At 37.8% G+C, this 14,320-nt stretch overlaps 1 protein-coding gene across 8 annotated transcripts in view; it reads left to right on the top strand.

Moving 5' to 3' along the window:
- Positions 1-14,320, top strand: part of CHD7 (chromodomain helicase DNA binding protein 7) — a 183,615-nt gene that overhangs the window by 113,868 nt on the left and 55,427 nt on the right. For 7 of the 8 annotated variants that reach the window (XM_032759699.2, XM_032759703.2, XM_032759704.2 and 4 more), the window contains 3 exons: positions 3,114-3,251; positions 4,291-4,356; positions 10,976-11,031. In XM_032759699.2, the coding sequence (XP_032615590.1) occupies positions 3,114-3,251; positions 4,291-4,356; positions 10,976-11,031 (260 nt within the window). Of the gene's footprint in view, positions 1-3,113; positions 3,252-4,290; positions 4,357-10,975; positions 11,032-12,088; positions 12,141-14,320 lie in introns of those variants that run through there. The other variant, XM_032759707.2, reaches the window with a different exon arrangement.

The raw sequence follows: 14,320 nt of genomic DNA, 5'->3' as shown, positions 1-14,320 counted from the left end.
TTACATATGAAGTGACCTCGTATCCACTGCTAACTAACCCCATCACTATTGCACAGACTTATATCACAAAGTTGATATGAGGAGGAACTTACATTTTAAAAGTTATACTTACTGACTCATAAATTTCTGTTTAAAAAGAAGAAAGCACCCTGTCTTATTGTACTGGATGGAACCCTTCTTTAACATCAGGGTGAGATTTAGCATAAAGTGGATTTGTCTTAGACCCTATCCAGTTACAACACTGTGACAGTGGGGTCTTAAGCAGGGAAACCTGATGAAACATTGCAGGTAGACCACTAGGAGCACATTGCTTCTTACTGGAGTGGCATAAAGATGGAAATGTAAATGAATCCATTTAAATTGAGTTAAATTGACATATCAAATGAAATACAACATATTATGCTAAATTTTGCAATATTAAAATTGTTCTTGATAATGGCCTTTTATATCTTGAAGAAATTGGTGGTCCAGAAGTGAGGAATGGTAAAGTGGGCATGAGAGCAGGAGTAAGTAGGTCAGCTTTGGAAAGAAAAGAGAAGCTGTACCAGGTAACTGGGCCATTTTTCTTTAGAAAGCTGGAGCTGATTAATGATGACTTTAGTCCTACTAATTACATCTCACATTATGTGAGATGTACTGTTCTAAAAGTTTTGAATGAATTCCCTTATGCGATCTTCACGGTATTCATATGAGGTAGTTACTGTCATTAACCCCATTCTACAGACCAGGAGTCCAAGGTCCACAAAATTACTTGTCCAAGGTCACATGTTAAGAGTCGGGGCAAGTTCAAACAAGAGCACTTAGCTCTAGGACTTACAAGGTCAAATTGCCACCTGAGATGTGGGGAAGGATTGCAGATGGCAGGATGGAAGGATTGCAGACGGCAGATGCAGGATGGCAGAATACTCTGCTGGAATCTCTGTTTCCTCCACCTGGGATTGATCTGGACAGTGCCAAAGCTTTGTCCTGTAGAGGAGGGTCCCAGTAGGAACCTCTGGCCCATGTCACTACTCCCTCCATGTAAGCCACAAGGAAGTCTCTTAATAAACTTTTGCTAGAATGGTCTCACATCAGAAAAGTACTTTGCACCTCTGCGGCCACAGCTGTGTGTGGCTTGGAGCTAACAGTCTCTAACAATCCATTGATGATCATATTATACCGAGTTCGTATTGTGAACTGTCTCAAATCCCTTTTTAAGAGCAGGGAGAACATAAGATTAAAATCAATCAGTCCCACTCTTTGGGGAAAAGTACTGGGACTGTGTTTATCCTGACTTGAGAGATGGTAGTGCCTGTCTTGCCTTAGGTGCACACAATGGATATTTTGCCTCTCTCTGCCTGTCTCAACTTTAACATTCATGAGACTCTTTAAAAAGTTTTATTTCATAATTCTTAGAAAAAATTGTGTCAAAATTTTCCTCAATATTTTTATTTCTTCTATGTGCTTTGCAAACTCATTCCATAGGTTGTAATATTCTTGAATTCATTAGCAGCTTAAAACTTTACATGTGTCATTTTCAAATTTAGATTTCATATACATATATGAATAAAAAGGTTATTTCTCCTTATTTTTAATTAGCTTCCAAAATGAATTCTTTGACAAAACAGTTAAATAATATAGAATTATTCTGAATAGAGTTCAGAACCTCTTGTTCTGTTCCATTCGCTTCTCTCCCTGTCTTTATAGCTATTAATAATCTGTTGTGTGTCTTTTCAGATTTCTTATTTAACGCCATACACATATACATTCATTTTTTAGCAAATACTCATTGAGGCATAGAGAAGTAAACAAGATATACAGTCTTTTTGTCTTAAGAAGTTAATATATCGATGAACTGCACATCTAAATAGATACACAACATTTTTTATTTATCTTAAATAGAATCTTAAGCTACTTCTTGTTATGTGGCTTGTTTTTCTTCTTATTTTGCAATTTATCTTGCAGATATTCCCAAACTTCCTGGAAGTGAAAGTAGTGAGTCAAAGGTCTGCATGTTTAAGTTTTGATAGATAGGACCACATTGTCCTGCAAGGACTGTGTGGGTTGCATTTTGACCACAGGATTGTGAGAATACCCAGTTTGCCAGTAATCCTGCTAATACTGGCTATTACCAATCTTTTTAATTCTAGCCACTATGGTAAAAATATTATATTTTAAAAAGTAAAATTACTTTTCATAGTCATTCATTATGAATTTTGCCATTTAACCCTTCATCTCTTCAGAAATTTTCAGAGTATTTCTTTTAGGATCGAGATTAAAATACAAAAACCTTTTATTTAAAATGGCCTGAAATATCTGGGGCACCTTGGATAGTATTATAACAATATTTTTATAGAACTTCGTAATTTACAGATTATCTTCTAATGCACTGATTTTTTTTTTGGACTTTTTATATGGGAAAAATGTTAAAATGTACAAAGGTAGAGGGAGTAGTATAATGAACCCCTATAGATTCATTAGCCAGCTCCAGTATTGCTGCCACTTTTGATAGACATACTAACTGACTGAGGAACCAGATTTGTTGTTATTTCCATTTTCCCAGTTGAAGGGCACGTAGCTGGGAGTGGCAGAGCTACAGCTGTCCCAGGCATCTGACCCCAGATTTCCACCTATTTCTATTGTATTTGTTACCACTGTGATCTTTTCACATCATTTATAGGATTAACATTATCACCTTTTCCTTAAGATTAATTTAAAAAAATTCGTCCTTCCACTCTGTGCCATTATAAAGAACATTTTTCTTTCTTTCTTTTTTTTTTTTTTTTTTTTTTTATGAGACGCAGTCTTGCTCTGTCGCCCAGACTGGAGTGCGGTGGCGCAATCTCCGCTCACTGCAAGCTCCACCTCCTGGGTTCGCACCATTCTCCTGCCTCAGCCTCCCAAATAGCTGGGACTACAGGCGCCTGCCACCACACCCGGCTAAATTTTTTTGTGTTTTTAGTAGAGACGGTGTTTCACCATGTTAGCCAGGATGGTCTTGATCTCCTGACCTTGTGATCCGCCCACCTCGGCCTCCCAAAGTGCTGGGATTACAGGCGTGAGCTACCGCGCCTGGCCACATTTTTCTTCTTAATCATTAATTTCAAGGCCACTGTGTTGGGTTTTTGTTTTAGAAGAGACGGTCCAGCAGACAGGTGAAGAGAAAGCGCTACACTGAAGACCTGGAGTTCAAGATTTCTGATGAGGAGGCAGATGATGCAGATGCTGCTGGGAGGGATTCCCCCTCCAACACCTCGCAGTCAGAACAGCAGGTTAGTACCAGATCTGTGGGATTTATGGATGCATTTTAAAGATGGACCGAAAATTTCATTGCTACAATCTGAGAAGTGCAATGGAAGCATTGGACTTTCAGCAGGGGAACATCCACCTAATGTTGGATAATGTGCTATGGGAAATTCGTTGTTTAGCAGTATCTTTTAAAAAGCCCTGTTCACTGCAATTTATTTTTATGTAAGCCTGTGATATGTAATTTGACACAATTTTGGAGAATTAATGGTCTATGCTGAGGAAGAGTCAGAGTTAGAATATAAGGAGGCTGAATATACCTCTGAGAATTCAGTGCTCTGGCTTCTGGGACTTTAATAAACCACTCAAGCTTGTCTCCTGCTGTTAGGCACTGTGAGAACCCCTTTATGAAATTACTGCCTTGTAGTACCCAGCAGGGTGTACTTTATTCTCTGTGCAATGTAAATGGTGGATAAAACAGTTTGTATAAAATATGGGTAGTGTAGGGTTGATTATTGTAAAGATCTTTTTTAAAAAAATAATGCTTTTTTCTTACCATTACTGTACTTTAGTTAACAAACTGGTAACCCATTGAAAAGTATATTAAATGCACCTTTGCGTTTTATTTGGTAATTTGTTCTATGTTAAGTTGTTACATAATGTTTTATGTGACCTCCATAGATAAATGATGCCTACTATAGCAGAATGATGAGTATATTTACCCCACGGGTATAGATGAAGAAAAGTTATATTTTTGACTGCTAACGTGCAGAGATTATTTTGTCTTGGTGGCTAGAATTTCGGATTGCTCTCTAGCTTTAGGAACCTAGGCTGGTCCATGTAATTAAACCGTATAATCATGAAGTAATAATAAGCACAAATCTTCCTTTTGCCTTTCAGTAGAGTGAGATTTTTGTTCCTTTCAGTTGTGTTTCTCACTGATAACCTTGTACCCAGTGACTTAAAAGGTGTGGAGGTGGTAGCAAAGGGGAATGATTTCTTGCTCTTATAGCTTAGGATGAGATGTTTTCTATTTGGATTGATTCACATGACTTTTTTTTTTAGGAATCTGTTGATGCAGAAGGCCCAGTGGTAGAAAAAATTATGAGCAGTCGTTCAGTAAAAAAGCAGGTGAGTGCCATTGGAGCGGTTAAAATCTGTGAGGTGTATGTGACTCTTACAGGATTGTTGGCTTTGTAATTTTCTTTTATTTTCTTTTAATATTCTAATATCGTAAAATAAAACTTCTAGTAATATTTCTAATCCTGTCTAATTTATTAACCCAATATGAATCTTTGGGATATTTGACCCCAGATGAAATTAAAATATATCAAACAGTCAGTGCTTTATTACACCATTCAGAGTGGACTAGAAACTCAAAAGTCTCCAAATAAATGTATGGGACTTTCAGAGTTGTAGACTGCCTTTTTCATAAATATTCATAAAAATCAAAACATGAATTTACTTCTAATCTCTCTTAGGAAGGTTCCCCCCTCTTTCATGTTAGGATGGAAATTCTGTTTGTCATTTTAGCAAGTAGGTGTTTTCTCTTGTGTTTTGTAACATTTTCTCATATACAACTGAATTATTCATTAGTGTCTTTCTTGCCAGTGCAAAGGTGAAATACAGGTCTATTTTCAGTGTAATTTTAAAAAATAGTTTTGGCTTAGTACTTCAGAGTTATTCAAAGTTTCTGTTCATCTGCAAAGGTGAGCTCTAAGTATCTGTCACTAGCTTGATAGCTTTGTCACTGAGGTACCCATATGCTCTTTAACAAAAAATGCCAGTGACATACCGTGTTTTCTTTTCCTGATGAAAATTCCCTATTTTAGCTAACTCCCTTCTTACAGCCCACCTTGAGAAAATGCTTTGCTTTGTTTGAATAATTACGTAAACCTGCGGGTGCATTAGGTATTACAACATGCAGTTTTTCGTGTCTCTAGGAAGTAGTCTCCTTTAGACATAGGTGTCTGTGTCGCAGCTTCAGTCATTATCAGTTCCACACAGTTCTTTTCTTTTTATTTGCTTTCAAGAAGGGTGGAACTACAACTTCATGTTTCAGCATGTAAAACAAACTTTAAAAAATTAAAAAATAATATATAATAAAGACATGGTCTAGCTACGAACTCCTGGGCTCAAACAATTCTCCTGCCTTGGCCTCCCAAACTGCTGGGATTACAGGTGTGAGCCATCCTGCCTAAAGTTGTTTATTTTTAGTAAAATGTATACAAAGTATCTCCCAGTAAGATAGTTGAAGAATGAAGGATTTATAGGACTCAGTGAGAGTCCTATAATAAAGTGAGATCCCAGGCTTATCAAATAGGAAACCATTACTATTCAAATACTGCTATTGAGTGATCCTTGAACATGTTATTGCACCAGCAGTAAACTTCTCTTTACTTTCATTTCAATAGTTTGTTTTGCTATTGTGTGATTCAAGGTATGAATTTTTATCGGAATATACATCTCTAGTTTATAAGAAAATAATTTAGAGCAATATGTCAAGGTGTTTTCCAGTTGAGTATAGGGGATACGGGGTATGGAGTGACTGGCTATCTTGGTGACTCTTTGAATGTGAAGATTTCCTGATGAATTAAATTTCCCACCTGCTCAAGTAGGAAACAAGCACTATTTAACTCATTAGAAGGTTGCATTTTTGTCCTACTAATGACTGTAGAACTGCTAATTTATGAATTGTAGATATATGGTAAAATTTAAATACTTGACATGCTTTGAAGAACAATCCCCTTCACTGAATTGAAGTGACTTGTTTGAGTAAATAGCATGTCGTTTAGATGGGATATATTAATTTTCATTCAATTGATAGTGCTTCAGCAGGCATACTCAGCAGGTTTAGGGGTTGCAAATTATAATTAGCTCTATTATTCAGAGCTATTTAGACTATACATTATGTAGAACATTGCTTTTTCTTTCTGTTTTGCCCACTTTAGGGTTTTTGTTTTCTTTTCCTCTTTAGCTACCCTTTAAAGATAGGTACCCATGGTTTAGGAATAGATACTGTTAACCATTTACCGATGACTGGGTTTGTCTTATCATAGGAGATTAAAAATCACTGTACAGGAGGGTGGACATTTGTTAAGTTGGTGAATTTGAAGCTGGAGAAAATTAATGGAAAAAATTCTTCTGGAAGGGAGATATGCTTTGAGGTATGATTTAAAATAAAGAAGAGATGTGGAGCTCATGGAATTGCTTGTCAGTTACTGGTATTTCTTAAAGGGCAATAAAAAATCCATTAGAAGGTACTAAACATTAACAGGCGCTAACTTTTTAAACTGCTAATATTCTCAAAGTAGGTACTTTAGTTATCACCTTTAATAACATTGGAAGAAAGTGTTGCAAATAGAAACAAAAGGAAATTTGAGATTTTTTGTGGATTCGATCTATGCCTGCTGGTCTGTTTCTTATTACCATGAATAATTTAATAATTGGCTGTGAGAAGGTGTCTTTATCTCTGCCAGGCAGCACTGTAGAAACTGGCTATGAGCTCTCAGAACCTGCCCCTGCATGGTGTTGATCCAGAGTGGAAACTCCATGTTTTTCTGTCAGTTGACCTCATCACTATGGCCTGAGAAGCATCATGATCCATTATGATGGAGTTGTGCAAACATAAAACTCACCTGGCAGAGGCACCCTAAGTCAGCATCTCATGTTAAATAGGGGTGGCTCAAGCATTTATGTTGTTCTAAACCCAGGTTAATGTCTATGATACCTAGTTGCATGAGATAGTTGGTGCCTATTTGAATTTTGAGGTAGCTATGTGAGTAGATACTTGGATTGTATAAAGGCTAATTATTTTGTTTTCCTTGTTTAGTCAGCCTGTAGCTGTTTCTGCTTTGAGCCATTCATCTTTGGAGAATAATTCAAATCCTTTTTTCTTGTATCAGAAAGCCAAAAGTAGTTTTAAAAGTCAATTGTGACTGTGTTCCCTAAAATTCTTTATTTTTCTTTAAGTTAACTACAGGACGTATTTTCAGAGTGTGTGTTTTAGCTATTTAGTTGAGCCTCCTAGAGTATAAAGAAGGCAAAACTCTTAATCTCATCCATTATCATATCCTTATTTTTTCCCTAAGTGAACTGTGATTTGGTGTCTCTAGTAAAGTATACAGAGTAGATTGGGCCAAAAGTGAAAAGGGATTCATACCCATGCCTTATTGATAACGTTATTGAGGTGCTTTTTCATTCTTTTGTGTATTATTTGACAAAATGTTCTGGTTTTTTGCTCTGTATTTTAGTTTCTTGACTGTGACTACTTAATTTAGTAGTAGGATGCATAGGAAAGGCCTAAGTTAGGCCTAGACTCTGGGTGGCTATTTAGAATCCAGGTGACTGGAGAACTCATTTATTGCCTTCTCAAAGTTTCTGGTTTGTTTGAACAGTGGGACAAGTATGGCTTAATATGTTTGAAACTTTAAATGTCATATGAATAATAAGGATTTCCATAGACTAATTTTGGATCTAATGAAAAGATATACATTTCTCAGAAAAATTCTATTTAATTCATAATATTACTGGGTTCTCAAATTTAATGGTAGCTGCTCAAGAAATAAATCTGAGTGTTATGTGTATGTATGGAAATAGTGCTTTGACTGAGTTATTCATTGCCTGTGCCCGTTGTAGAATGGCTTCTGAAAATGGGGCTTAGAGGTGAGAGGTTTTGGGGTAGGGGCTGTTTGAAGCTGTCAACAGAGGCTGGTCAGACTGCCTCCCATTTAGTAAATAATTGAAATGATGTTTCTGAGGGCTTATGAATTCAGACACTTTTGTTAAATTGTTTTACTCTTCAGTAAAAGAAAAGAGGTCAGCATAATCATATTTATACGAAAGGAATGGTGGAAAACAGCTCTATTTATGGTTCTAGGGGCAAGAAGGTGGTGATCCAATGTGTGTGGTCCATTAAACAGAACAAAGTGTTGTATTCTGAAACATCCAAAAGATAACAGGCCCTGGGACAATTCTGTACCAGCTCCAGGTGCTGCTAAATGAAGTTTCAGGACCTAGTTGGTTCTTCCTGGGCAGCCCTAGACTCTCTTGTCAGGCATCTTCACAGCAGGTTCCCAGAGGAATAGCTGATCATGACAAGAAAATGGGTAGTGAGAGTTGGGGACAGATGGCTGTAAGAGTCAGAGCTTTCTGGGAACAGACTTGAGACAAAATAAAAACTGTCTTTACTGTTCAAGATTTGATCCTGTATGTTTTGGTGCCCACTTAGAATTATGGGATGATGAGACCATTTAGAATGAGAAGAAAAGGGACAGTATGGGAGAAAAGATCAGATAGAAGAATCAGGAGAAATAATACGAGCATAGACATGATAAATCTTGTTTATGATTTATAACATACATCAGTTATATAAATGATACATAGTTTTGAAAATGCCTTCAAAATTGAAAAAATATAATTATTATCAGAAGGGCAAAAGCTCAGACGTTTGAGTTCCATTCTTGATTTGAATTTCATGATGCTGTGTGAAGAATCAAAGGATCTAGTTTCATCCTTGCTTCTCTTTTTCCCTGATCATCTACCATCTTTTTGTCTTTCTGCTGGAATGTCTGGTTCTATATAAAGATAATATATCTTGAAATGGGAGGCTGGGCGCAGTGGTTCAAGCCTGTAATCCCAGCACTTTGGGAAGCCGAGGTTGGCAGATTATGAGGTCAGGAGATCAAGACCATCCTGTCTAACACGGTGAAACCCCATCTTTACTAAAAATACAAAAAAAATTAGCCGGGCATGGTGGCGGGGCCTGTAGTCCCAGCTCAGGAGGCTGAGGCAGGAGAATGGCGTGAACCTGGGAGGCGGAGCTTGCAGTGAGCCGAGATCGGGCCACTGCACTCCAGCCTGGGGGACAGAGCAAGACTCCGTCTCAAAAAAAAAAAAAAAGAAAAGGGAGTAGAATGGGGAAATATTAAGGCTAGAGAGAAAAAAGTAGGGTGGGTCTTGGATGGATTGCCAGTTGAACTTGATAGTATTTATTTATAAATTAATTCCATATTCGATTTATGTTGCTGGTTCTTGAAGCCATCCAACAAACATTTCTTTTTATTTTGGATAACTAAAAGTTTATGACATAGAAGGTGTTCTGAATACCTTGGTTTAAAATAATGCTTTATAGTTATTACCTTTCATAGATCCATTATGGCACAACCAGATATTAATAGATATTGACCACTCCTGCATATCCAGACTCCTTCTTGATGATTTCTAGACAGGCCAAAACTGTTTAAAATACAAGTTTAGCTGGGTGTGGTGGCTCATGCCTGTAATCCCATTACTTTGGGAGGCTGAGACAGGGGGATTGCTTGAGCCTAAGAGTTTGAGACCAGCCTGGGCAACATGGTGTAAAACCCAGCCTACAGAAAATACAGAATTAGCTGAGTGTGGTAGTGTGTGCCCGTAGTCCCAGCTACTTGGGGAGGTGGTAGGGAGGGGCAGAGGTTGCTGAGGCAGGAGGATTGCTTGAGCCTGGGAGGTTGAGGTTGCAGTGAGCCATGTTTGCACCACTCCACTCAAGCCTGGGTAACAAAGCATATCCTATCTCAGAAAAGAAAGAAAAAAAATTAGGTTTAACTGTCATAAGTGAGTTTCAAAGAAAAGTTTAAGTTCACAATCTTTGAAAATAGTTTGAAGGTTAGAGATTGAGGGGACTAATACCTTTGAACAGATCTGTGCCAGTCTGTTATCCAGTAGAAGCCTTTGCTCTTTTGTTTGTTCTTTGCCATGTTCCTACTTGCCTTGATTTTCGTCGAAGCATTTTGGAGGTGGCTGAACAGCCATACATGACCCTCGAGGCAGGCTTGGGGTCTCTTGTAAGAGTGTAAAAGCAATCCCCAAACATCTGTAAGTGGTGTTTATATTTTAGATCCCTGATTTATCTGATCAAATGTTCCAGAAGGAAATTACATATTATGACTTGTTTAAGAGCCTAAAACCAAAAGGGGAATAAAAAGAGATGCCTAAAATATCATCTGAACGTTATCTTCTGCATACACTACAGCAGGTAGGATCAAGGGAGATATTATAGATAATCTTACTACTGAAAACTCTTGATTTGGCTGACATGTATCACAATTTTAACCTTACCTAAATGTAGTATTTGGAGTGTTAATTTTATTTGGCTGCTATGTGTGTGAGACATCTTGTCTGAGAGATTTTAATTGTACCATTGAGTGAAACTAAGACTATGAATAGTGATGCACTGAAATTACAGCATAAGAACAAGGTTTACTTTTATATGGTTTCTTGTTTAGAGTTATTAAGTATATGGAGAAATAAATGTCTTTTAAATATTTTAAAACATTACAAAACCCACAATGTAAAGTTGCCATGAGGCAGCCAAAAATAATACATATGGCATTCAGGAGAGCAGTTGCTAATTGGCTGCTGCCTGAGAAAATGGTACACTTGGCGTCTACTTAACACTGTGGGTTTGGCAGAAGGCCAAATTTGGGGTCAGGTTGTTGTGAATGAAGCTGCATGTGGTTAGGGAGGAGTTAAAGTGATTCATGTCTTAGAAGCTCTCGCACGTTGAGCAGAGGTGCATGCGTGGGCCTGAGCGTGGCAGTCTTCGTGGCCCTGGCCGCCTCCCGGCACACAGCGTGCTCATCTTACGTGAAGGTCCTGTGCTGCTCTTTTCAGTCCTGTTTTGTGCTCATATGGGAGTAAATCATTACTTTTAAAATATTCTAGTAGATGGTTTTAAATATGTGCCTGAAATTTTCTTTTGTTGCAGAAGGAATCTGGAGAGGAGGTAGAAATTGAGGAATTCTATGTGAAATACAAAAACTTGTAAGTAAATTGTGATTTTGTTTTTAATGGGGGGCTATATTTTCCAAGTAGTAAATGACCATTTTTTATTAAGTTGGGAAATTAGGAAACTTTGGTATGATTTCTTTAGTCATCATGGCCTGGGAGGCCATTTTTTAACCAACTTTTGTATGTTTGATATTTTATGAATTTTTCTGGAAAATGTGTAATTGGTGTAAAAGTTGACTAACTTCTGTGTATAACCAATAAGTCTTTTTTTAGAGAGGATAAAAACTTCTACAATAATAGAAAAATGAATAAAGCAGTATTTCCCTGTCCTCTGATCGTGAATTCTGCCCTGTGGGGCTACACTTCGTTCCTTCACCTGTGCATAGTGTGCGAGGCCCTAGAGACAAGAACTCTCCTGTGGAATGAAAGCTCTAGAGAACCATGACATCACTCAGGTTCTAAAATGCAGTGAGCTATAGCTTTATCTATTTTTGTTTGTTTCTGATATTTATTTAGTAGATTTGAATTCATAACTTAAAAATCTGAATTGAAAAACACAGTGAGTTGTTGGCCTTGTAGATTCTGTTGTAAGCAGTACACCTGGCCCAGACAGACATTGTGATGAGCTAGGATGTTTTCAGAGTCAGTAATCATTCTGCTGAAGACCACTGAGGCCGTTTTGTAACCTAAATAAACAATCACAGAACAAGGACAAAAATGTTCATTGATAATGTAAACATTAATTTTTTTTTGCCCCTTTTAAGACAAAGAACTAAACCACCATATTAATACATTCTTAGGGCTTTAAAGAGAGGCTTTTGTGAGTTGCTGTGCAAACAGCCTCAGAAAATTTACCCCACCCTAGAAAATGAAAGCATCAGGTGCCATGGGTTTTCTGTCATTTCTCTTGTTGTAGTTGGCACTGTTAATAAATTGATGCACTTCTGAAGAAGTTGTGAGTAAAACCTTTTATCAAGTAAAAAGGTAAAGAAGTCTCTGTCAGTTTTATCATGAGCGTTCAATGAAATACAGTCTGACAATTTTAAAAATGCTCGGAAAATGTTAACTGTCGTCATTCTTTTGTCCTCAGAGCATGTCAGTTTACACATGTGGAAATTATGCCTACAACACGATTTCCTATGGTAAGGAGGAGGTAAACTAAGTAAACCAGAGGGAGAGAGTTCCCTTGTAGATTTACCAAATTGAAACAAGAGCAAAGGAGTTCAGATATCAATCACCAAAATAATGGCACTACCAGAGAGACCTCCAGATCAATGTTTAACAGTGAGGCCTGAGCTGCCTCCTTCCAGTCAGCCTGTTAGTGACCCCAGAGATGGGCTCCGAGTTCCTGACCAGGTGCCAGTGCCAGACCAGGAGACTCTAGCCCTCCTCAAAAGTCATTTGAGATGAGGTAAAGGGAGTTTTGAAAAAAAAAAAAAAAAAAAAATAGCTTTTCTGACTGTCATTATTGAGAGCTAAGAGAAATTAAGATTTCTATAAAACTAAGAGTTTTTGTTAGCCTTATATTTGGACACAATTTCACATTTATAGAAAAATTGTAAAAATGGTACAAAGAATTTTTGTTTTTGTAGTTAATATGTATCTTCTGGAAAGATACTTTAAGACTTAAATATGGTAATGGTTGCTAACGGGTGATTTACTAATTCCATCATTTCTTCTACATTGGTTGGTTGGGTTTTTACGGTAAGGAAGAGCTTTACCCTCTTGTCCATTTGTTAATTTATAGCTGAGCAGACTTGTGGCTTCTCATTTTATTCAAGGGATTATAACTCTTTACTGTTGTAGTATTTCCTTTGCCCACATTATCCCAGATTTGGCCAGTGGGAGCCCCTTCAGACTGGCTCTTCCATCTTTTTGCCTTGTCCCCATTTTTCTTTGAACACTTTCTTGCTTTCTGGCACCAGAGGATGTTCCAGGCTCATCTCGTAACTTCCCTGTTTTAGTTATGGAATCAGTTACTTCTCCAAGAAGGCTTGGTTGTTTTCAGTGAAGCGGGGGCATTGAGAAACCAAGATTTGGGCTTTAGGTGTGCTCCTTGTTGCTGAGGAATTGTTGCTTCTAGGACTGGGAGTGTGTGTGTGTGTGTGTGTGTGTGTGTGTGTGTGTGTGTTTGTGTATATCGAGTTACACACACACTTATCTGTTTATTATATACACACACATATTTACCCACCTCTCCAACACAACAGCAAAAACAATGCCTATATATTGATACTTCCAGTACTATTTCAGCAGCTCAGGGTTCATTCTCTCCTTTCCCCTTTAATATTAGTAATTCCCTTCTTCAACCAGAATAAACCTGGCTCTCTTATTTTTTATATTTGCTTTTTTGTCAGTCCTAACGTATATAGGAAGTGATTTCAGAGTTACTAGCCCATATTTCTGTGGAAAAAAAAGCCTATATTTGGTTAGCTTTTTGTCTTTAGTTTGAGGACATAGGGACTAAAACTTTATCCAGAATTTCCTTGGGTTGGTTATTCTCTTCTCCTACCCCACCAGTGTGGTTTGTTATTTATTTCAGGGGTCCCCAGTCCCCAGGCCATCGATCAGTACTGGTCAGTGTCCTGTTAGGAACTTGGCCCCACAGCAGGAGGTGAGCGGCAGGCGACTGAGCATTACCACCTGAGCTCTGCCTCTTGTCAGATCAGCGTGACATTAGATTCTCATAGGAACGTGAACCCTGTTGTGAACTGTGCATGCGAAGGATCTAGGTTTTGTGCTCCTTATGAGAATCTAACTAATGCCTGAACTGAGGTGCAACAGTTTCATTCCAAACTGCCCTCCACCGAGGACCCGCCCCAGTCCGTGGAAAAATTGTCTCCCACGAAACTGGTCCCTGGTGCCAAAAAGGTTGGGGCCTCATGATTTATTTGATACACAGTGTGTTTCTTTAGTTTTGGTTTGTATTTGTATTCCATTTTAGCCCCCGCTTGTTGATTTTTATTAATTGTTTTTCAAGTTTGTGAAATATTAATATGTTACAAAAGTCAGAACTATACACAAAAGAAATGTAGTCCTCCCTTCCTTTCCACCCCATTCCTGCTTACTTCCTTACTAATCCCAGGTTTATCCCTTCTGTAATTTTTGGCATGAGCATGCAGGTATAATTTCCTCTTCCTTCTTACAAAAAAAGAAATTGGTATACTGTTAGTACATTTTTGTCACACTACATCCTGGAAATCACTCTACATCTGTTCATAGGGATCCTCCTCATTCTTTGTTTCAGCTGTATGGTATTCCATTGCATGACTGCCATAACCATTCAACCAGCCTCCTGTGTATGTGGGTGTGTAAGTGGCTT

Source organism: Hylobates moloch, unplaced genomic scaffold (genome assembly GCF_009828535.3).
Source record: "Hylobates moloch isolate HMO894 unplaced genomic scaffold, HMol_V3 SCAFFOLD_9, whole genome shotgun sequence".
Lineage (NCBI taxonomy): Eukaryota > Metazoa > Chordata > Mammalia > Primates > Hylobatidae > Hylobates > Hylobates moloch.
This window is presented reverse-complemented; position numbering and strand designations above follow the sequence as displayed.